At 40.8% G+C, this 23787-nt stretch overlaps 1 protein-coding gene and 1 non-coding gene across 2 annotated transcripts in view; both read left to right on the forward strand.

The window, feature by feature from the left end:
- dnah6 (dynein, axonemal, heavy chain 6) overlaps window positions 1–23787 on the forward strand; it is a 313200-nt gene that overhangs the window by 92178 nt on the left and 197235 nt on the right. Inside the window, exons 25-33 of the mRNA XM_060841711.1 lie at window positions 356–569; window positions 1308–1472; window positions 9773–9883; window positions 13624–13749; window positions 18599–18754; window positions 19423–19584; window positions 19797–19934; window positions 20129–20296; window positions 22631–22779. Coding sequence (XP_060697694.1) covers window positions 356–569; window positions 1308–1472; window positions 9773–9883; window positions 13624–13749; window positions 18599–18754; window positions 19423–19584; window positions 19797–19934; window positions 20129–20296; window positions 22631–22779 — 1389 coding nt within the window. The remainder of the gene's footprint in view (window positions 1–355; window positions 570–1307; window positions 1473–9772; window positions 9884–13623; window positions 13750–18598; window positions 18755–19422; window positions 19585–19796; window positions 19935–20128; window positions 20297–22630; window positions 22780–23787) is intronic.
- On the forward strand, window positions 20578–20740 carry LOC132829978 (U1 spliceosomal RNA). The gene has a single exon (XR_009646289.1). It is a non-coding gene; the product is annotated as a U1 spliceosomal RNA (small nuclear RNA).

Consider the following 23787-nt stretch of genomic DNA (forward strand, 5'->3'; position numbering starts at 1 on the left):
AAGGAGTGAATTCAAAGTGCAGGCTACTATTGGTACTAATCGTGAAGAAGGGTTACAGCCAAAACGTCAACTTCTCAAGCCTCCTGAATGTCTATGTTGGTATTAGTCACCTCATGTCTGAGTCTGGGAACTTTTGAGGGCAACTTGGTCCTGCAGCTCATGTATTTTGAACCCTGAAACAAGTCTCACTGGATCTCCATGACAGCTGTTCTTTTTGAGGTGAACTTCCCTCCGATTTGGGAGTGGATCCCATATTTTATCCAAGTGGTGACCATTCTAAAAGTTTTACAAAGTATGTGCTTGATACTAATTATTTGATAAATTAATACTTGATTCCTCTCTCTCTGAATGTTAGGTTCTACTTCCTATCCAATGATGAGCTATTGGAGATTCTAGCTCAGACCCGTAACCCACAGGCTGTCCAGCCACATCTGCGGAAATGCTTTGATGCAATTGCAAAACTGGAATTTGCACTGGCTTCCCAGACTGAAGAGAAAACAGCTGAGGGAGAACCTGAGAAGCTGTACACCAATGATATCTTGGCAATGCTCTCTCCTGAAGGAGAAAAGGTGAAGATTCTTTTGTTGGAGTAGCTGGCACTCTGAAATTCATTTTAGAATTTCATTACATTGACTTTTGACAGGTTTATCAGTGTGCATTAAAGCTTTATGTATGACACAATGCCACAATGTGGTAGATTCAAGCTTACCTGCTTGATTCACCACATAATAGCCTCTTCTTCTCTTTGCAAACCACTAAAAAGTAAAGCTAATATCGTTCCATTGAGCTGCTCCCTTATTTGAGAGAGATGTCAGGTTGTTGTTTAACCTGACGGTCACCATGCCTCAGGTGAGGAGAGAAGTTGAGAAGCTGGGACCTTCATGGTCACCCCAGCTGGTATGGAAATCAAACTGGTATCACTCTGCATCATAGCATCATCTGAGCTAACCAACTCCCTTGCAATGCTGACATTGCAATGAACACAGATAATTTGATTTTTGATAGTGAAGTAGGAAATGTGGGTGTAGGTAGAACATTAATACCTTGTCTTAAATAATTAAACTGGAAAATAGATTTCTTTCAGAACTCCAAATATCAAGGAAATATTCAAACTGGAAAAATGAGAAAATGCTAATCCTTTAAAAAGTTCTGATCTGAAATAAATAAAGTTAATTAAACAGAATTGTACTTTAAAATGAGTGAGATGCCATAATAAATCAATTTATAAAGACAAAGGGCCCTGCTTGACATTCTTTTATTATTATAATCACCGTTGAGTTAAATAACATTTTGTTTCTGCATTACAGGTCAGTTTGGGAAAGGGACTTAAGGCAAGAGGAAATGTAGAAGATTGGCTTGGAAAGGTCGAGGAAGCTATGTTCTCATCTCTTCGACGTTTATGCAAAGTTTCGATTGGTGATTATCAAACTCAGCCAAGAGTCCAGTGGGTGGTATCTGGACATCCTTCTCAGGTACTTTGAAAGTTGTTAAAAATTTCTTTCAAATGCCAACCTAATCTAAGTCTTTTCCAACAGAATTTGTGTCTGACCTCACCCTCTAGAAGCTGGCATCCACGTGATCCCTTACTCCAGACCTATTGCAGCTCATTGATTCCTAATGGCTCACTATATGCAGCCATTACATGTACTTTAGAGAGTAGCACATGGACAATATTGATAATTGATTTGGTAGTTGCATGTGTTAAACTAATTCATTGTTTCTTCTTTATAAGTATCTCCTTCATGTTGGTCTTCAATCGTTTGCATCATTACCTGGTCCAGTCTTGGTTATCTGGAAGTACAGTGGCACAAAGGCTGGTTTGCAGTGAGGGAAAGGGGAGAAGTATGTTTTGTAACATCATCTACATGTTGTAAATCCTAACAAAATATGAAATTAAGATCAAGTGGAATTTGAGGAATTGGATTAGATTATGCTGTCATCTTGATGGTTGCTGCCTCAGTGATGATTTTCATGTTGGCCACTACCTTCTCCTTTATGGAAGTTACTTGCTGCCTATTAAGAGCCACTTTGTCCTGCAAAAGAAAAGAAGTGTATCATTGAATATGTTGTGAAGTGCTTAAGAGTTGTGTTTGCTTGCACATTATTTTGCACTGATTACAAGCTGTGAGATGAATGGAAAATTGGTAGCAGTGATGAGTGCCTGGCAATGTTTGTTGGAGTTTGCTGATAAGCACATGAAGGGAGTGTGGTGAGTGGAGCAATGCTTATGACTAGTTGTGTGGTTAGTAGAATATGAAGTGAAGATACTTTTGTTGACCTTGGCCACTTGTGAGACCATTTATTTTTTTTCTCTTGCACTGCGTTTGGGTCATTCAGTCTGGATTGTTGGCACTCACATTAATGGTTACTGGTTCACATAGAATTTTTCAATCCTTCATTGGGGAACTCGAGCCCCCGAGGGGGGGCTAAAGTTAAAGTGAACTAGCAAATTCAGGGTTATGTCAGTAGAAATGCAATGTTAGGCATTTTTTCTTTAGTTCTGAGAAGTAGGTTTGGCTGGACCAGCATTAATTGCTCGTTTCTAGTTGCCCTTGATATGGTGGTAGTGGTTGTCTTCTTGAACTGCTACAGTCCCTTTGGTATATGTACATCAATTCAGGATGGTAAGTGGCTTGGACAGGAATTTGCAAATGATGGTGTTCCCATGTACTTGCTAGCTTTGTCCTTCTAGATGGAAGTGGTAGGGGTTTATCAAGTGCTTTGGTGAATTTGTTCCATGCATCTAATGGATCATGTACACTTTTGCACTTTCTGACGAGTAGCGTGAATGCTGCATGAAAGATAAGATGGTGTCAAATGATGTGCTTTGTAGAAGGTTGTAGGGCCCTGATTTTAACCATGAGTCTGGAATACATTTGAAGGTGGTAGTAAGCAGAGACTTGCAATGTGACATGTTTTAATGGCCACATTTTACAAATTGATCTTTGTGATCAATTCAAATGCCTAAGTGTGCAAACATCTCTGTTACTCAACTCCTAGAGAAAATGTATCTGCCTTCTAAAGAGAGTAATCAGAAGTCAGAGAGAGGATGGACTCTCCTGTCACTTCCATGTGTGAGTGCTCAGCAAGGAGTCGATTTGTTTGCCATCTAGGTTGATGTTTTTTTTTGTGATGTGAAACTAAATTTTAATTTGCAGATTCAATTGCAAATATTACTTATCTAAGAGAGGGCTGGAATGGGCATATATTTAAGCATGAAGCACTATCAGAAATTTATACAATGTCTTGGAATAAAGGGAATATAGCCGGCAAGGTCTGTGATACCTGGCTGGAGGCAATGACTGGTGCTGTGAGGCCCACAACAGATGTGTTGTTCCCCATATATAGGTCCATGAAACTCTCTGCTGCCGCAAAGAAGGTATAGATTGAGAAAGAGAGCACTGTCACTTATGAGGTACAGCAATTAAATTCTTTTTTGAAAGTAAACAAAAATAGAAATTGAAGTAGAAACTCAGACCTGAGTTCTGGAAATCTGAATCAAAAACAATAAATAGCTGGAGAAACTCAGGTCTGAGTTTCTCCAGCTATTTATTGTTTTTGATTCAGATTTCCAGAATCCACAGTTCTTTGTTTCGATTTCCTGAAAATTCTTTGGCTTTCTTGTATTTTCCAGGTGTGGTTGGAAATAAATTTATTCCACGTTCAAACAGGGTAACAATAGTTGATGCCATTTTACCTGCCCACTTTCCAATAAAGCTTATCAAACAAGTACTCTCCCATCCATTTGCAGGAGCTTCCAGGGTTTCAGGTTTGTAATGTAGTGGTGCAGTGCACAGAATCTGAAAAGTCCTTCTTTAATAACCTTCTACAAAGCACATCATTTGACGCCATCTTATCCTTCATGCAGCATTCACGCGACTCGTCAGCTCTGCAGTAATTTATTCTCCACTATAAGAAATAGATCCCTTCATTTTTTTGTCACTTCTCAGGTACTTTTGTTTGATTTTATGATTGTGAACTGCGCACAGTTCCCTAAGTGTAAGCTAACCAAGGACCTGTACACGTGAAGAGCAGAGAAAGTATTGACTATATAAAAACAAACCTCTGTGCATGGTTTTTTTTTAAATGGCCTTATTATCTAAATTCCAATAATTTGTGTGCCTGGAAGCAGACAGACGAGCAACAGCAGGCATAAACTTTTGAATGAAAGTGAATGTCAGTGAAATCAAACTGATGTATATTTCAAAATCACCAAGAAATATTTATAATTGATAGTAAAATACTAGAAAATGAAATAAGTGCAATTTAAATGTAAGAGGTCTCCCAGGTAAGGCTGATGAACTCAGGGCATGTTTAAGAACATGGGATTGGGACATCACAACTATTACAGAAACTTGGCTGACAGATGGGCAAGACTGGCATCTCAATGTTCCAGTTTTAGATGCTATAGGAAGGATAGAAAAGGAGGCAAGGAAAGGGGGGGAGCTGCTGTTTTTGATTAAGGAATATGTTACTGTTGTAACTATTGAAAATATTTCTGAATAATCGTCCAGTGAAAATATATTATAAATGACAATTACAAATAAGAAAGGCAAGATCACATTGATGGGATTGTACTATAGGCCCCCCAATAGTAAGAAAGAAATTGAGAAACAATATGTAGAGAGATCCCAGATATATAAATGTATAATAAAGCTGTAATAATGGGGGATTTTAATTTTCCAAACATTAACTGGGACTGCCAGCATGTTAAACGTTTGGGTGGTGAAGGATTTATCCAGTGTTTTCAAGAAAATTTTCTTTATCAATATGTGGATGCTCCTTCTAGAGACCTTCTTTTGGGCAATAAGGCAGAGCAGGTGTCTGAAGTAAAAGGGGGGGAACACTTTAGGTCAAATGATCATAATTCTATTCATTTCAAAATGGTTACAGAAAAGAATAAGCCTTCAATAAAAGTTAAAGTTTTTAATTGGAGTAAAGCAAATTTTAATGCTATGAGACATGAACTTTAAAAAGTTGATTGGAGTAGACTTTCCACAGGTTTAAAAAAAGTCTGACAAGTGGGAGGCATTCACGAGTGTGATGACAAGAGTTCAGAGGCATTTTGTTCCTTTTAGAGTGAAGGGAAAGGCTGGTAAGATTAAGGAACAATGGATGAAGAAGGATATTAAGGTTCCAGTCAAGAATAAAAGGGAATCTTATTTTAGATGTAGACAACTTGGTTCAATTGAATCTCCTAATCAATATAAAGAGTGTAGGAGAATTTTTAAGAAATAAATCAGGAAGGCAAAGAGTGGGTATGAGATAGCATTGGCAGATAAAGGTAAGGATAATCCAAAGATATTCTACAAATCCATTAAGAGCAAGAGGGTAACTAGAGAGAGGGAAGGGCCTCTATAGATCAAGGAATTTTGAGATGAACCCCAGGAGATGGAGAGATACTAAATAAATATTTTGTGTCAGTTTTAACTGTGGTGAGAGAAATGGAGTCTAGAGAATGCAGAGAAATAAACTTTGATGCTTTGAAATAGTTCACATTACTGAAGATGAAGTTTGGGGAACCTTAGAGAATATAAAAATGGATAAATTTCTGGGATCTGATGTAATGTATCCCAGAATGTTGTGAGAAGTAAGGGAGGAAATTACGAGACTCCATTTAGAAATATTTACATCATCTTTAATTACTGATGAGGTGCCTGATGACTGGAGGGTGGCTAATGTGGTATCTCTGTTTAAGAAATGTTGTAAGGAGAAACCAGGGAACTACAGACCTGTGAATCTGACTTCAGTTGTGGGTAAATTGTTGGCAATGATTATAAAGGATAGGATTTATGGATATGTAGAGAGGCAAAAATTGATTTGGGATGGTCAGCATGGTCAATTGTGTCGCTCAAACTTGATTTGAGTTTTTTGAAGAAGTTTTCAAAAAGCTTGATGATGGCAGAGCAGTAGACGTTGTTTATTTGGATTTTAGTAAAGCCTTTGACAAGGTTCTCCATGGTAGACTAATTAGTAAAATTAGGTCACATGGGATTCAGGGTGAGCTTGCCAATTTGACACATAATTGGCTGATGGCAGGAAACAGAGGAATAGTGGAGGATTGTTTTTCAGACTGGAGGCCTGTGACCAGTGGTGTTCTACAGGGATCGGTTCTGGGTGCACTTTTCTTTGTCGTTTCTTTAAATAATTTGGATGAGAATATAGAAAGCATGGTAAATAAGTGTGTAATGACACCAAAATTGGTGAAATGTACTTAGTGAAGAAGGTATTCTATGATTACAAAGGGATCTTAATCAAATGGATCAATGGGCTGAAAAATGACGGATGCAATTAGATAAATGCGAGGTATTGCATTTTGGTACAACAGAAAAGGGTAGGGCTTATACAATTTTGACAGTATTGTAGAACAGAGGGACCTGGGCATGCAGGTTCATAATTCTAAGGTTTGCGTTACACAGAGACAGAATAGTTAAAAAGGCATTTAGCACACACGCCTTCATTGCTCAGTCCTTTGAGTATAGGAGTTGGGATGTTATGTTGAGGTTGAAGAGAACATTGGCAAAGCCTCTTCTGGAATACTGTGTCCAGTTCTGGTTGCCCAGTTATAGGAAGGATATTATCAAGCTGTAGAGGATTCAGAACAGGTTTACCAGAATGTTGCAAGATATGGAAGGTTTGTGTTTCAAGAAAGGCTGGATATGCTGGGACTTTTTTCAGATCAGACTGTTGCTGGAAAAGCACAGCAGGTCAGGCAGCATCCGAGGAGCAGGAAAATCGATGTTTCGGGCAAAAGGCCTTCATCAGGAAAGAGGCAGGAAGTCTCCAGGGTGGAAAGATAAAAGGGGGGGAGGTCAGAGCTGGGTGAAAGTTGCAAAGAGTACAGTAGGTGAATGGGGTGGGGATGGAGGTGATAGGTCAGAGAGGAGGGTGGGGGAAGGTAGCAAAGAGTACACTAGGTGAATGGGGGTGGGGATGGAGGTGATAGGTCTGAGGGGAGGGTGGAGCGGAGTGGATAGGCGAGAAGGGAGATTTGCAGGTTGGACAGGTCATGAGGACAGTGCTGAGCTGGAAGGTCGGAACTGAGGTAAGGTGGGGGGAGGGGAAATGAGGAAACTGGTGAAGTCCACATTGATGCCCTGGGGTTGAAGTGTTCCGAGGTGAAAGTTGAGGTGTTCTATTTCCAGGCATCAGGTGGTGAGGGAGCGGAGGTGGAGGAGGCTCAGGACCTCCATGTCCTCAGCAGAGTGGGAGGGAGAGTTGAAATGTTGGGCCATGGGGTGGTGGAGTTGATTGGTGTAGGTGTCCTAGAGATGTTCCCTGAAGCGTTCTGCAAGGAGGCATCGAGTCTGCCCAATGTAGAGGAGACCACATTAGGAGGAACGATACAATGAATTACATTGGTGAATGTGCAGGTAAAACTTTGATGGATGTAGAAGGCTCTTTTGAGGCCTCGGATGCAGGTGAGAGAGGAGGTGTGGGCGCAGGTTTTACGATTCCTGTGGTGGCAGGGGAAGGTGCCAGGATGGGAGGATGGGTTGTTTGGTGGTTGGGTGGGGGCGGCGCGGACCTGACCAGGTAGTCACGGATGGAACGGTCTTTGCGGAAAGTGGAAAAGGGTGGGGAGGGAAATATATCTCTGGTGGTGGGGTCCATTTGGAGGTGGCGGAAATGTTGGCAGATGATATGGTTAATGCGAAGGTTGGTAGGGTGGAAAGTGAGGACCGGGGGCGGGGGTGGTGGTGGTGGGGGGATGGGGTTCTGTCCTTGTTACAGTTGGTTGGGTTGGGATGGAGGGTAGAGGTGAGGGATGTGGATGAGATGTGTTGGAGGGCATCTTCAACCACGTGGGAAGGGAAATTGCAATCTCTAAAGAAGGAGACCATCTGGTGTGTTCTGTGGTGGAACTGGTCCTCCTGGGAGCAGATACGGCGGAGGTGGAGGAATTGGGAATACAGGATGGCATTTTTGCAGGAGGTAAGGTGGGAAGAGGTGTCATCCTGGTAGCTGTGGGAGTCGGTGGGTTTGTAAAAAATGTCAGTGTCAGGTTGGTTGTCATTAATGGAGACGGAGGTGTCAGAGATGGTCCAGGTGAATTTAAGGTCGGGGTGGAATGTGTTGGTGAAGTTGATGAACTGCTCAATCTCCTCACGGGAGCACGAGGTGGCGCCGATGCAGTCATCAGTGTAGCGGAGGAAGAGGTGGGAGTGGTGCCGGTGTAACTACGGATGTGGGAGGATTCAAAGGAGAAATTGTTAAGGGTGAAGACCAGTTCAGCCAAATGAGTTAGAGTGTCTGTGAAAGGGTACTGTTGGCGATGTAGGGAGTGGAAGAAACTGAGGCTTGGAGGCCCTGATCATGGCGGATGGAGGTGTAGTGGGATTGGATGTCCATGGTGAAAATGAGGCGTTGAAGGTCAGGCAGGAACCCAAACTCATCTCCACCTATCTCGATACTGTCCTATCCCCTCTAGTCCAAGAACTTCTCGCATACGTTCGAGACATCACCCACGCTCTCCACCTCCTCCAAGACTTCTGTTTCCCTGGCCCCCAATGCCTCATCTTCACCATGGACATCCAATCCCTCTACACTGGTCCTCATGCCCCTGCTCCTCTCACTTCCTCCAGACCAAAGGAGTAGCCATGGGCACCCGTATGGGCCCCAGCTATGCCTGTATCTTTGTTGGCTACATAGAACAGTCCATCTTCCATAGTTATAGCGGCACCGCTCCCCACCTCCTCTTCTGCAACTTTGATGACTGCATCGGCGCCACCTCGTGCTCTCGCGAGGAGGCTGAGCAGTTCATCAATTTCATCAACACATTCCACCCTGACCTTAAATTCACCCGGACCATCTCTGACACCTTTCTCCCCTTTCTGGACATCTCCAGCTCCATTAATGATGACTGACTTGACACAGGCATTTTTTACAAACCCACTAGCTCCCACAGCTACCTGGATTACACCTCTTCCCACCTTACCCCCTGCAAAAATGCCATCCCATATTCCCAAATCTTCCACCTCGTTCGTATCTGCTCACGGGAGGACCAGTTCCACCACAGAACACACCAGTTGGCCTCCTTCTTTAGAGACTGCAATTTCCCTTCTCACATGATTGAAGAACGCATCTCATCCACATCCCCCACCTCCGCCCTCAAACTCTACCCCTCCAACCGTAACAAGGACAGAACCTCCCTGGTGCTCACCTTCCACCCTACCAACCTTTGCATAAACCATATCATCCAATGACATTTTTGCCACCGCCAAATGCACCCCACCACCATGAATATATTTCCCTCCCTTCCGCTTTCCACAAAGAACGTTCCCTACCTGGTCAGGTCCACGCCCACCTAAAACCCACCATCCCATCCTGGCACCCTCCCCTGCCACCACAGGAATTGCAAACCCTGCGCCCACACCTCCTCCCTCACCTTCATCCAAGGCCCCAAAGGAACCTTCCACATCCATCAAAGTTTCACCTGCACATCCACCAATGTTATTCATTGTATCTGTTGCTCCCGGTGTGGTCTCCTCTACAATGGGGAGACTGGATGTCTCCTCACAGAGTGCTTCGGATAACATCTCCGGGACACCCGCACCAACCAACCCCACCGTCCTGTAGCCCAACATTATTACTCTTCAGGGGGTCAGCGTGGACTCGATGAGCCAACTATAGAGATTCTATGATCCTACAATATATCTGAGAGTCATAATAAAGAGGTGCACAAATTTGAGTCTCTTTATGGCCACTGTAGAATTTCCATTCTAATATTAGAAAAGGTGCAATTTGATTAATTTTGTTTATGTATTCACAGGTCATATTGACCATTTCACAGCTAATGTGGTGTCGTGATTTACACCATTGTCTGGAGAATGACCATGACCGCATTGCAGCCATCGCTGAATTTGAAAAAACTAATTTTGAGGTGACTTAGAATTGTGTTTATACATATTTTTTAAAGAATACAATTAACTGTTTGTATTACTCCACCGACGTTAGCGTCATCTGCAAATTTACTAATCCATCCGCCTATGCCTGCGTCTAAGTCATTTATAAAAATGACAAACAGCAGTGGTCCCGCAACAGATTCTTATGGCACATCACGAGTAACTGGACTCCAAGCTGAATAGTTTCCATCAACCACCACTCGCTGCCTTCTTTCAGAAAACCAGTTTCTAATCCAAACTGCTAAATCACCCTCAATCCCAAGCCTCTGCATTTTCTCCAACAGCCTACCATGTGGAACCTTATCAAAGGCTTTACTGAAGTCCGTGTATACCACGTCAACTGCCCTACCCTTATCTACATGCTTGGTCACCTTCTCAAAAAACTCAAAAAGGTTTGTGAGACACAACCTGCCCTTGACGAAACCATGTTGACTATCTGAAATCAAATTGTCGCTTGCTAGATGATTATAACTCTTATAATCTTTTCTAAAACCTTTCCTACAACAGAAGTAAGATTCACTGGTCTATTATTAACTGGGTCATCTCTACTGCCGTTCTTGAACAAGGGCACAACATTTGCAATCCTCCAGTCCGCTGATACTAAACCTGTAGTCAATGACGACTCAAATATCAAAGCCAAAGGCTCTGATATCTCCTCCCTAGCTTCCCAGAGAATCCTTGAATAAATCCCATCCGGCCCAGAGGACTTGTCTACTTTTACTCGTTCTAGAATTGATAACATGTGTTCGTAACTAACCTTGAACCTTTCCAGTCTAATATCTCGTATCTCATTCTTCTTCTCTACAACATTCTCCTTTTCCTGAGAGAAAACCGATGAGAAATGTTTGTTTAGCACCTCTCCAATCTCCACAGGGTCCACATTCAACTTCCCACTTCTGTCTTTGACTGGCCCTATTCCTACCCTAATCATCCTTTTATTCCTCACATACCTATACAAAGCATTAGGGTTCTCTTTTATTCTATTTGCTAAAGACTGCTTGTGTCCTCTCTTTGCTCTTCTTAATTCTCTCTCTTGAAATCCTTCTTAGCTGATATGTAAATCTTCATCACCTCATCTGAACCATCTTGCCTCATCAACATATAAGCCTCCTTCTTCTGCTTAACAAGAGATGCAATTCCTGTAGTAAACCACGGTTCCCTCACCTTATCACTTCCTCCTTGCCTGACAGGGACATACCTATCAAGGAAACACATTATCTGTTCTTTAAACTAGCTCCACATTTCCATTGTCTGCATCCCCCGCATTTTGCTACCCCATTCTATGCATCCTAATTCTTGCCTAATTGCATTATAATTGCCCTTGCCCCATCGATAACTTGACCTGTGGCATGTACCTGTATTGCTGGAAGAGCGCAGCAGGTCAGACACAATCCAAGGAACAGGAAATTCGACGTTTCGGGCATAAGCCCTTCATCAGGAATCATTCCTGAAGCCATTCCTGATGAAGGGCTTATGCCCGAAACGTCGAATCTCCTGTTCCTTGGATGCTGCCTGACCTGCTGCACTTTTCCAGCAACACATTTACAGCTCTGATACTCCAGCATCTGCAGACCTCCCTTTCTCCTGTGGCATGTACTTGTCCTTTTCATTGCTAAACTAACGGTAACTGAATTATGGTCAATCTCTCCAAAGTGCTCACCTACAACTAAATCAAAAGCCCCAGATTCAGTGTGGCCTCCCCTCTTGTCAGCTCTTCGACATACTGGGTCAGGAAACCCGCCTGTGCACATTGGACAAAAACTGACCCATCTGACGTACTAGAGTAATAGCATTTCCAGTCAATGTTGGGAAAGTTCCACACTAATGCCTCTGGCCTTGGTATTTAACATTAGATCGAGCTGAAACACATCAAGTAACTTTGACTCTGACTTTCTCTGGCTGATGAAACATCATCCTGCAATGTAAACATAGTCCCCGACTTCCTGGAGGAGAGTTTTTCTCTCAAAGGGACATGAATCTGTGGAATTCAGTTACTTAGAGTACAGTTGATGCTGGGACATTGAGTAAATTTAAGGAAGAGACATTTTTGATTAGTAATGTATTGAAGGGTGATGGAGTACAGGCAGGAAAGTGGAGTTGAGACTGTGATGACATCAGCCATGATCATATTAAATGGTGAGCCGGTTCACGGGGCTGAATTTCCTGCTCCTGTTCATGTGCTTTTGTATTCCTTTCATCACTACCCAGGCTGTTCTTAAAGTTCTCTTCCCTGTCTGAATCACTCACGCCTTCCACAAAAACAAGGATCCCACCAGCTTGTGTCATTGAAAGTTGAGGCCATCTGTTCAGGATTATCTCCTGCATGTCTCCCTTCCCTTTGTCTGCTAAATATGGACACCCTTTCCTCCCACTCTAGATTTCTCCACAAGTCCTCAGCGTCTCTCTCCCCACTTTATTCTCATTAAATTGTTAACACCCAGCTTCCTTCTCTGCCCCAATGCTCCATTCTTGTGTTTTGTACACCCTTTTCAAATGAGAAATTAATGGACGTGTCAACTCCCAAATCCATGACCAAGTTTCCTACATTTCCATGCTTAAACCAAAATAGAAACATAAAATTCTGGAAGAACCCAGCAGGGTAGCATATGTGGAGGGAGAGACAGTGTCAATGGAATTGAACATCCACACCTAAGGCAGGTTTAGGGCCCTTTAGTTGTGGTGGATAAGTGCTGTAGGGAGTCACAACACTGTGTTCCCACCTTTCCACAATCAAGAAGAATGGATGACGGCTTCACTCCCCAGTCTCCAATTGATGTGCTTAAGTAGCCTCTGGAGCGTTGTTTAAGGACCTCATCCCACTCCTGCTGGTGTTCAACTTGAGTACTCCCCATGCAGAGAGACCAGCCACCCATTTCGACCATGTTTGTCTGTGGAGTAATTTGTGGGAGTGTGGGATTGTAATGGGGTGTCACTGTCTCACAGGCCCTGTGTGCTCCATCAAGGAACATGGCTTTGGGAAGAGGAAGCAATACCCATGGCCCATCCAGTAGTTGCAATCTACCAGCCTAACATTGGCAAGCAAAGTTTTGGGGTGGCATCCCAATCATTGTGAGGGAGATAAACACTGTCCCAGTGAGTACCTGGTAAATATGTTGGACAGCAGTGATGGGGTGAATTCTGTATGGGAAATTCTCTATCACCTGATTCTCACTGATTCTCTAACTATTAGGTGGTGCAGTCTCTCAAGCACTGTGCTTTTGATTGCCTTGATTCAGAGCAGGTAAAACTGAGAGGTGTGACAGGTAAGGCAAATATTGAACAGAAGATAGGAGGATAGAACCAAAGGCAAAGGTTGATTGGGAAATAGATGCAATTAAATAACATAAAGTGATAATGGTGCAAGGTAACATAGTGTGATACTGGATGAGATATTTAAAAAAGTTGAAGTCCTCACATTGTCATTGTCAAACTGTGGCACTTCTATGCCCTTCATTTGGTTGCACTCTATACAGGACCACTGAACCTTATTGTAACAATATCTTTTGTAAAGCCACATTATTAATAGCTTTTTGTTTTAAAAACAAATGTAACTTGTAGTTTCTACCTCAGTATAAATGTGAATACATGGTTGTGAAGCAATAATTTAGTTTGAATATTAATTAAGGATGCTTTATTATAAGGATTTCAACAACTTTGTACCAATGGGAACTGATTATGGCTGATATATGCTGTCTAATGATGTTATATCACCTTATAGAGACTTAATGCTCTAGCTGGTTTAGTTCGAGGCAAGCTCTTAACTCTGCACCGAAGTATTGTGACTGCACTCATAACCGTTGATGTTCATGCAAGAGACATTGTCACTGAATTGGTGAAAGAAAAGGTATCTATCATTGCAAGAAATTTTATTTGTATGATGTGTGCCTCATTGTTGAAAACAATACTACTGTCCACTGTGGCTGTTCACAATTCTAAGAAGTTCTAGTTCAAAATTGCACAGATACGAATCGGGAGGAGGAGTAGCTATTTCGGCCTCATGAGTTTACTCCACAATTAACTAAGAAACAATTATAGAAATTGCTGAGAAAACTCTGGTCTGGCAGCATCTGTGGAGAGAAAGCAGAGTTAATGTTTCAGGGTCCAGTGACTCTTCATAACATGGTTGACCTATTTGTATTTTGAATTCCATATTCCTATTTGCCTCTAAAAATCCTTCATTCTTTGGCTGAATAAGAATTTATTTACCTTTGCCTTAAAAATGTCTAATAATTCCACTGCCTTCTAGTGCAGAGTGTTCCAAAATACACAACCCTCATAAAAGTAATTCTCCTCATCTTGGACCTGAAGAGGAGAATCCAGAATTTAAAACTGCCTCAGAGTTCTGGAGGAAGAGGAAACATCCTTTTCATTTTCAAGACTTTTCAGAACCTTATCCACTCCAATTAAGTCACTACTCGCTCTTCTAAACTTCAGTAGAATCAAGCACAGACTATCCAACCTATCCACCTGAGAAAACCCATCTATTCCAGCTATCAGTCTAGTATGTCTCCTCAGAGCCCTCTTCAAATCAAAAACATCCTTCCTCAAATAAGGAGACTAAAGCTGCACATAATATTTGAGATACAGTTTTCCCATTTCTTTATCTTTAATTCCACCCATAATAAAGGATAGCATTCCATTAGCCTTCTTGATTATATGCTATACCAGCACATTAATATTCTATAACTTGTACACTAGATTACCTAAATCCCTGTGCACTTCAGATTAAGCATACCGTTTAAATTTTGCTTCATTAATTTATGAGCACAGATGATGCCATAACCTGCAAATAGTTTATGGTGGCAAGCTCAAGAAATTTATATTCATCATTTCATGCCTAAATATACATTGCTATCTGCTCCAACATTGCAGCATTGTCTTATTTAAAATGTCTGCCAACTCTACACATATTATAAATAGGTACAGTCACGAGGAAGCAGTCTACAGGGGCTCCTATCTTCCAGCTGATTTTGCTTTCCCATAATAGCTTTGGCTGACCATTTCCAGCTGCTTCCCTTCATTTTTCGAGTTTCTCAAACAAATTAAAAGCTGTTCCAATGGTTTGTCTTCCCCCAGCCATGTTAGGTTCCTTTCCTTGTATTACTAGATGGCAGAAAGAAAAGTCTTTTCAACTAAAGACAATTTGCCTCTCACATTCATTAGTGGTAACTCTCAGAACCAAGTCTTTTCTCTCTGACCTTACAGAACTTGATGTGAAGATGCCAGTATTGGACTGGTTTGGACAAAATCAGAAGTCACACAACACCAGGTGATAGTCCAACATTTATTTAAAATCATAAACTTTCAAAGCACTGTTCCTACGTCAGGTGAAGTCATTTTGACTTCATACAGAATTGCCATGTGCATGAACTATAATATTCATTAACTTTTAGTGAAGCTAGTAAACTGATCTCAAAAATGCTTTCCTCTGCTGCCATCTCCATGATAAATGAAACATTTTAACCTTCCATCCATATGGAAATGCTGATTAGCACTTATTGATCCCAACTTAGAGATTTACAGCATGGAAACGGACCCTTCGGTCCAACCCGTCCATGCTGACCAGATATCCCAACCCAATCTAGTCCCACCTGCCAGCACCCGGCCCATATCCCTCCAAACTCTTCCTGTTCATATACCCATCCAAATGCCTCTTAAATGTTACAATTGTACCATCCTCCATAACTTCCCATGGCAGCTCATTCCATACCCGTACCATCCTCTGTGTGAAAATGTTGCCCTGTTGGTCTCTTTTATATCTTTCCCTTCTCACCCTAAGCCTATGCCCTCTAGTTCTAGACTCCCCAAACCCAGGGAAAAGACCCTCATAATTTTATAAACCTCTATAAGGTCACCTCTCTTCTCCGATCCTCCAGGGAAAACAGCCCCAGCCTGTTCAGCCTCTCCTTATAGCTCAAATCCTCCAACCCTGGCAATATCTTTGTAAATCTTTTCTGAACCCTTTCAAGTTTCTCAACATCTTTCCGATAGGAAGGAGACCAGAATTGCTTGCAATATTCCAACAGTGGTCAAACCAATGTCCTGTCCAGCCACAACATGACCTCCCAACTCCTCTACTCAATACTCTGACCAATAAAGGAAAGCAAATCAAACGTCTTCTTCACTATGGAGAAAGTGAGGACTGCAGATGCTGGAGACCAGCCTCATTCCTGAAGAAGGGCTAATGCCCAAAACGTCGATTCTCCTGCTCCTCGGATGCTGCCTGGCCTACTGCGCTTTTCTAGCGCCTTCTTCACTATCCTATCTACCTACGACTCCACTTTCAAGGAACTATGAACCTGCACTCTGAGGTCTCTTTGTTCAGCAACACTCCGTAGGACCTTGCCATTAAGTGTATAAGTCCTGCTAAGATTTGCTTTTCCAAAATGCAGCACCCTGCATTTATCTGAATTAAGCTCGATCTGCCAATTCTCAGCCCATTGGCCCATCTGGTCAAGATCCTGTTGTAAGCTGAGGTAACCCTCTTCGCTGTCCACTACACCTCCAATTTTGATGTCATCTGCAAACACACTAACTGTACCTCTTATGCTCGCATCCAAATCATTTATGTAAATGACAAAAAGTAGAGGACCCAGCACTGATCCTTGTGGCACTCCACTGGTCACAGGCCTCCAGTCTGAAAAGCAACCTTCCACCACCACCCTCCGTCTTCTACTTTTGAGCCAGTTCTGTATCCAAATGGCGAGTTCTCCCTGTATTTCATGAGATCTAACCTTGCTAATCAGTCTCCCATGGGGAACCTTGTCGAACACCTTACTGAGGTCCATATAGGTCACATCTGCTGCTCTGCCCTCTTCAATCCTTTTTGTTACTTCCTGAAAAAAACTCAATAAAGTTTGTGAGACATGATTTCCCACGCACAAAGCCATGTTGACTATCCCTAATCAGTCCTTGCCTTTCCAAATACATGTACATCCTGTCCCTCAGGATTCCCTCCAATAACTTGCCCACAACCGACGTCAAGCTCACTGGTCTCGAGTTCCCTGGGTTGTCCTTACCACCCTTCTTAAACAGTGGCATCACGCTAGCCAACTTCCAGTGTTTCATCTCAGAAGTAAATGGTCCTTTACAGAATAGTATCTCCAACGTTCTTATGGCAGTATAGAAGATTCAGACTTGACTTATTAAAACTTAAAAGAATGCTGCCATCATCTGAGTATAAATGCTTTGTACGTTATTCTCAATAAGCCATGTTAACTTTCCTTTGATCTCTAACAGATGGTCTAGGTTTACTGTAATTCAGAACAGACTCACACATACCCTTTCATTTACCCTAAATTTAAAGGTTTAGTAAAAAAAAATCTTATAAACGCCACAATTGTAACAGAGTATACAACGAACAACAGGAGAACAAATTAAGGGAGGTGAAAGAAATCTAGGGTACTAGATAAACACAGGTCTGGCAGCATCTGTGAAGAGAAAAACAGAGTTAACATTTTGACATTCTGATGAAGGGTCACTGAACTTGAAATGTTAACTGTTTTTCGTTGAAGAAATGGTGCCAAACCTGATGCATTTCTCCAACATAGTGTTTTGGTTTCAGATTTCCAAGATGGACGGCACAGTGGTTAGCACTGCTGCCTCACAGCGCCAGAGATCTGGGTTCAATTTCTGCCTCAGGCGACTGACTGTGTGGAGTTTACTCATTCTCCCCGTGTCTGCGCGGGTTTCTTCCCACAACCCAAAAATGTACAGGTTAGGTGAATTGGCCATGATAAATTTCCCGTAGTGTTAGGTGAAGGGGTAAATGTAGGGGAATGGGTCTTGGTGGGTTGCGCTTCGGTGGGTCGGTGTGGACTTGGGCCGAAGGGCCTGTTTCCACACTGTAAGGAATCTAATCTAATCTAATCTGCAATTCTTTCTGTTTAAATAAAGAAGGTTGTTTCAATGCTTTATGAGGGGTTGCAGCATTAGCAAAGTTGAACGAACAATGTATCCTTGCAAAGAAAACACGATTTGCTATTTTTGGTTTTCAGTAATGAAATATAAGTAGGTGTTCCAATGTTAGAAGAACATTTCTCAAACAGTGGCCGTAACAAAATCTGGACCACCTTGAAAATAGGAAAAACAGTCCACGACAATGATTGTGGGTGGAATATCAGGCATTTTGAGTCAAATGACAAGGCGCCTAAACTGGTTGAATTAGTAATAATGTGGAACATCAAACTATGAACTGGCCTTGAAATATAGAATTAAAAAATGCTAGGACTGCAACATAAACATGACTGAAATTAAAGGGATGGGATTGAATATTTCAAGGCTAAGCAGAGAAATTGAAATAAAATTAGATGTTAAAATAATGCAGCAGAGTTTGACATGCCTCTGAAAAATACAATAGTAGAATAGGCTGGAAAATCATTTAAGACCCTTAATTCTTAATATCCCTATTACTGATATCTGTCCTTTTGATATGCAATTATGACAGGAAGAGTAAAATCCAGCAGTTAAAATTAACAAGGGATTCATTCTGATGCTGGTAGCTGGGGGTTCAACTGAGAATAAGGGTTTTCTCCTGTTACCAGATGCCATTTAAGGTCCTCCATGCACTTCAGTTTTTACACTTTAATGTCATTCAAAAATGAGATACTAAAACATTTATCAATGTGGAAAAAGCTTGTTTAAGTTATGAGGTTTTATGTTAATAATAACCATTGTTTAACTTTTTTTTGTAGGTGGACACAGTAAATAATTTTGAGTGGCAGCGACAGCTACGTTATTACTGGGATCTTGATGCAGATAACTGTGTGGCTATGATGGCCCTGTCTAATTACACATATGGCTATGAATACCTGGGCGCATCTCCTCGGTTGGTCATTACACCGCTTACTGTAAGCACAATCAGTGAAGATGGTAGTGACCAGAAATTTAAAGTTGGGAGCAAATAATGCAAATCGCAATAATACTTTACTGATAGTAGTGGGAACAGTGCAGAAATTTAGCTTGTTTCAGTGGTACAAGTACTGTCTCATTTATAAATTGCCCCTCTGGTGATAGTGTGAAAAGATACTGTTGCAGCTTGAGGGAGATTAGTAATTCCATCACTTGACATAAATGTTCTAATGCAGTTTGTGATAAGTTTGTTATATCTTGACCTGAAATTCCTTTTCAAAAATATATAAAGCCTCTTCCATGAGACAAATCTTAGGGATGCACACAACAAGGCAGGACTCCAGCTTAGCAGTTTATTTTGAAGGCTGAAATAGCACACAGTGATTGGCCATTCTTTATTATCTCCATTTTCTCAATGTTAACTGAGAAACATAACTTAAGTTGCTTATATATTTGAATAAGAGAAATGTGCCAGCATGGAAAAGCTATGTGACAGTGTAAAAAGATTGTATGTCTGTACTGTTCGTAAGAAAGTATGCTAACCAACAGGATGACATTCAATCCATTTTCAAAATGGACAGTACATTGATTCTGTATTAGTCCCTTTTCTGAAATAATTTAAAATTATTAAAAAATGTAGCTGACTAAGTTTTCTTGGTTACCTTAGGACCGTTGTTACCTCTGTCTCATGGGAGCATTACAGCTGGATCTAGGAGGAGCTCCAGCTGGCCCTGCTGGTACTGGTAAAACAGAAACAACCAAAGATCTAGCCAAGGCCCTAGCCATCCAGTGTGTTGTTTTTAATTGTTCTGAAGGCTTAGATTATAAGGTAAGTTTATAACAGGTGCAGGAAATTTAATTGAATATGAAGACAACATTTCCAAATCTTTTTAATGTGTATATAATTATCATTTTAATAGACAATATTATAATATAATCAATAGAATGAGGCATAAGCTCTTCATTACCTTTTTTTTGTGTTTACAACAATTATTCTGTCATAAATTATTGTGCAATGACTAAGTTTATGTTCTTTTCCAGATGATGGGACGTTTTTTCAGTGGTTTAGCTCAGTCAGGAGCTTGGTGCTGCTTTGATGAGTTCAACCGGATTGACATTGAAGTACTTTCTGTCATTGCACAACAGCTCATTACCATTAGAAATGCTAAAGCAGCTAAGGTAACAATTACTCCAATACTGAAAAAGCTCGATAATTAGCAGGTTGCAAATTTATGCCAAACAAAAGGGATGAATTTTCACTGAGGTGAGGGGAAGGGGCTTTGCCCAATTAATGGCCATCATTTTGATAGAAGAGAATTGAAAACTTTGGAAAACAGTATGAATAACATTAATGCTATTTTATTTTTCTGCAGCTCTCTCGTTTCATGTTTGAAGGTAGAGAGATCAAGTTGGTCATGTCTTGTGCAGCATTCATTACTATGAACCCAGGTTATGCTGGAAGAACAGAATTGCCTGACAACTTAAAGGCTCTTTTTAGACCCATTGCAATGATGGTTCCAAACTATGCTCTTATTGCTGAGGTAAATATATTGATGCCTTTATTTCTGTCATATTCCCTTTGATATTGGTTTATAGCAATTAGATAATAGAATTAGTGTCATTCAGCCATCTAGACTAACCAAACACCTTTCTTTAATCTTGAGCAGTTTCTGGTCACAAAATAATTTGAAGGAAAGTAAGACCATGAATTTACAATGCAGTTAACTTATTTTTAGCAAGCATAACCTACATTGCATAGATCAGAGCAGGGAGGGAGAACACCTCCTCAAGATCAGTTAATAATGGTTATTATATGTTACCTTTACTTACCTGACAGGGGAGAGACCATAATCTTGAAGGTGGTTTTCCCAGGGCAAGGCTATCCCATTGCACTTTGGATGACCCCTGTGATGTCCTCAAATGCAGGATACATGACTGCAAAATTTGTGGTAGTGGGGAACTGTAATTGTACTCTGAAGACTCTTGTGGTGCAGCAGCAGAGTCCTGACTTTTGACCTTTTGAACCAGGAGGCTCAGGTTCAAGTCCAGCTTGCTCCAGGAGTATTTCACACCAACTTTGAATAGGTTAATTAGAAATATCTGTGTGTGACCTTTAGTAGTGTTGGCCACTGTCCCTGATTGATTTCGTAAAAGTATCTTGTGCTATTACTTGTTGGTTCCTAAGAGTAGACTTAATTGAACCTATTCTGCCATTCGTATAGATAAAGATTGATCTATATCTTAACTTCATTTACCTCTGTTAAGTCAAAATCCTTTAATACCCTTCCAAACTAAATTATTTTGTGATTTCAGTTAAAGAAACACTTCTTGGAATCACCTATAAATCACCTAGCGCTAATTTTAAAGTTATATGCTCCCTTGTTCTTGACTTTGCTGCCAGCAGAATTAGTTTCTCTGAATGAACACTATCTACTAAGTCTCTTTAATCATTGATTTGTAGAATAGTTGCATCACAGAAGGAGGCCTTTTGGCCCATAATGTCTTCAGTCTTTTTGTACCAACAACTGACCAAACCATTGTTGTCCTTTGATTATTGTTTAATTTTCAGAGTGTTGTCTGTTGAGTCAAAAAGTTTCAATGTTCAAGTCTCACATTAGGCCTTGAGCATAAAATCAAATCTGACTCTCCATTTCATTGCTGAAGACTGTTGCTTTATTGGAGCTGCTGTCTTTTTGATAAAGCTTTAAAAGATCCCATGGTATGATTTCAAAGATCCAAGCTATTCAGAGCAATTCCTGTTTGACAAACTGGACATGTGGGGGTGGGGGTGGGGGGTGAGGGGTGAGGTTGGAGGGGTTGGAGATGGGTGCTGAGAGATACCGTCATGTCCATGCTTCCAACCTCTGTCCTGAAGCCCAGCCCACACTCCAAACACCTCCAAATAAGTTCCACACATTACTTAGCTGGTTCTTGGCTCCTCTGTGAACCTGTGACTCTGTCTCAGTGATCCTGCTAGGCTCAAGATCTGCCAGTCTCTGGCTGGCTGGCAGCTCTTTGCTGGGCAGGGCTTCAGCCACTGGTGGCTTCACTGCTGCTTGATTGGTGTATGGAGACATACCAAGTCTATCATTGGCTCTCCAGCTGACAAGCAAGATCCCTAATTCCAGACCAAGATTCTGCCGAATATCACATTAGTATTGCTCTATGTAAATTAGTTATTCTAATTCTCTACATACTGAATTGACTATGCTTCCAAAATATTTAATTGACTATACAGCCTTTTGATCATGACAGACTACATACGAATGCAAATCTCTGCTATTTTTGCCTCTAATCATCATAAATACCTGAGTCAGTTCATCTCTTGATGCTTTATTTCAAGAGATAAAAGCATAGACTATGCAACTTATACTGATAAGTTAACACTCAGTGTTTCATCTGATCCAATGTTGACTAATCCTTCCTGAGGTTCAGCACCCATATCAAAATGTTTATTCTGAATGGGCTCTAACCAGTGTTTTATTAAATAATAGAATAACATGTACTGCTTAATTTTCTAATCCGTTTGAGATAAAGCACAACATGATTTTGACCTTTACAACTTCTAAAAAAATCTATCTGCTGCTTTTTAGTGTGTGTACTTCCTTATCATTTAGAAAGTAAGTTGCTCTACCTTTCTTAGATCAAGCTGAATTATCTCATTTTTTCAGCCTTAAGGGTATTTGCCACACTTTTACATACTTTTTCATTTAATCTGTCAATTTTGCAACTTTCTGTTCCTATCTATACTGTGCACCATCTGATTTTGTCTTGACAGCAACTTGAGTATATGACTCTCTGTTCCTTTAAATTATTGATAAATATAATTAAAAGCCACTATGATGGTGTTATTTATTTATTTTTGTATGTTTTAGGTCATCTTGTACTCAGAGGGCTTTGAATCTAGTAAAGTTTTGGCACGAAAGATGACCCAGATGTACAAATTATGCAGTGAACAACTATCCCAGCAAGATCACTATGACTTTGGTATGAGAGCAGTCAAGTCTGTGCTTGTCATGGCTGGGTAAGCAGACAAGTTGGTATACTTATCTTCAATTTAGAAAATGGAAAAATTGACTGGGGCTGGATTCTCTATTTATTGTTAGGATGTAAGGTTGGTGACTGTGCAGATCATGAAGAAATCATTTGACTATGATTGAAATCAATGGAAATGTCTTAATTCTTTTGTGGGATATGGGTGTCGCTGCGAGGGCAGGATTTGAACTAGATGATATGTTAGACAATTTCAGAGGCCATTGTGTCAACTCCTTTGCTGTCTGGAGTCACACAAAGGCTGGACGAGGTATGGGTATCAGATTTCCTTTCCTAAAGGACATGAGTGAACCCAATGAATTTTTACAGTAAACGATAATAAATTCATGGTCACCAAAATGATGATAAGTTTTCAATTTCAGAATTTATTAATTGACACTAAATTCTATCAGCTACCACAGTAAGATTTGAACTCATGCCCCCAAAGCATTAGCTTGGTTTTCTTTATTGCTAGTTCAATCACTTAATTTCAGCCATTTTCTTCCCTCGCAATCGGATTGTCCTGCATTGGGTCATCAGTTTTATGCTCCGGAGACCAAATTCAAAATCTACCCAGTGGCCTGAAATTTGAAGTATAATTAATTAGGCCATGCTATCATATTAGCCTTGATGAATAGATCACTAGCATAAATATATGAAGAGATAGCGGAGGCATACACTTAGAAATGGAATAACCAAAAAGATTGATGGACAGCTGGTATATAATTTCTGTGTTTAAAAAGTGAGGCAAAATGTATCCAAAGGTCCATATACCAATTTGTTTAACATTGGTTGTAGGAAAGCGAACAAAATACTTAAAAATATAATAGTAAGCAACGAAAAGGTTCAAGATTAAAAGCACAGATTTCTTAATGGAAGGTTATACTGACTAATCTCATGGAATCTCCTGAAGAAGTAACAGAACAACAGCTACGAGCTGTAGTGGCTAAATTATTAATAATTTTAAAACATGGTAATCTGTCACTTAGAAAGCACACAT

Source organism: Hemiscyllium ocellatum, chromosome 2, assembly GCF_020745735.1.
Source record: "Hemiscyllium ocellatum isolate sHemOce1 chromosome 2, sHemOce1.pat.X.cur, whole genome shotgun sequence".
Lineage (NCBI taxonomy): Eukaryota > Metazoa > Chordata > Chondrichthyes > Orectolobiformes > Hemiscylliidae > Hemiscyllium > Hemiscyllium ocellatum.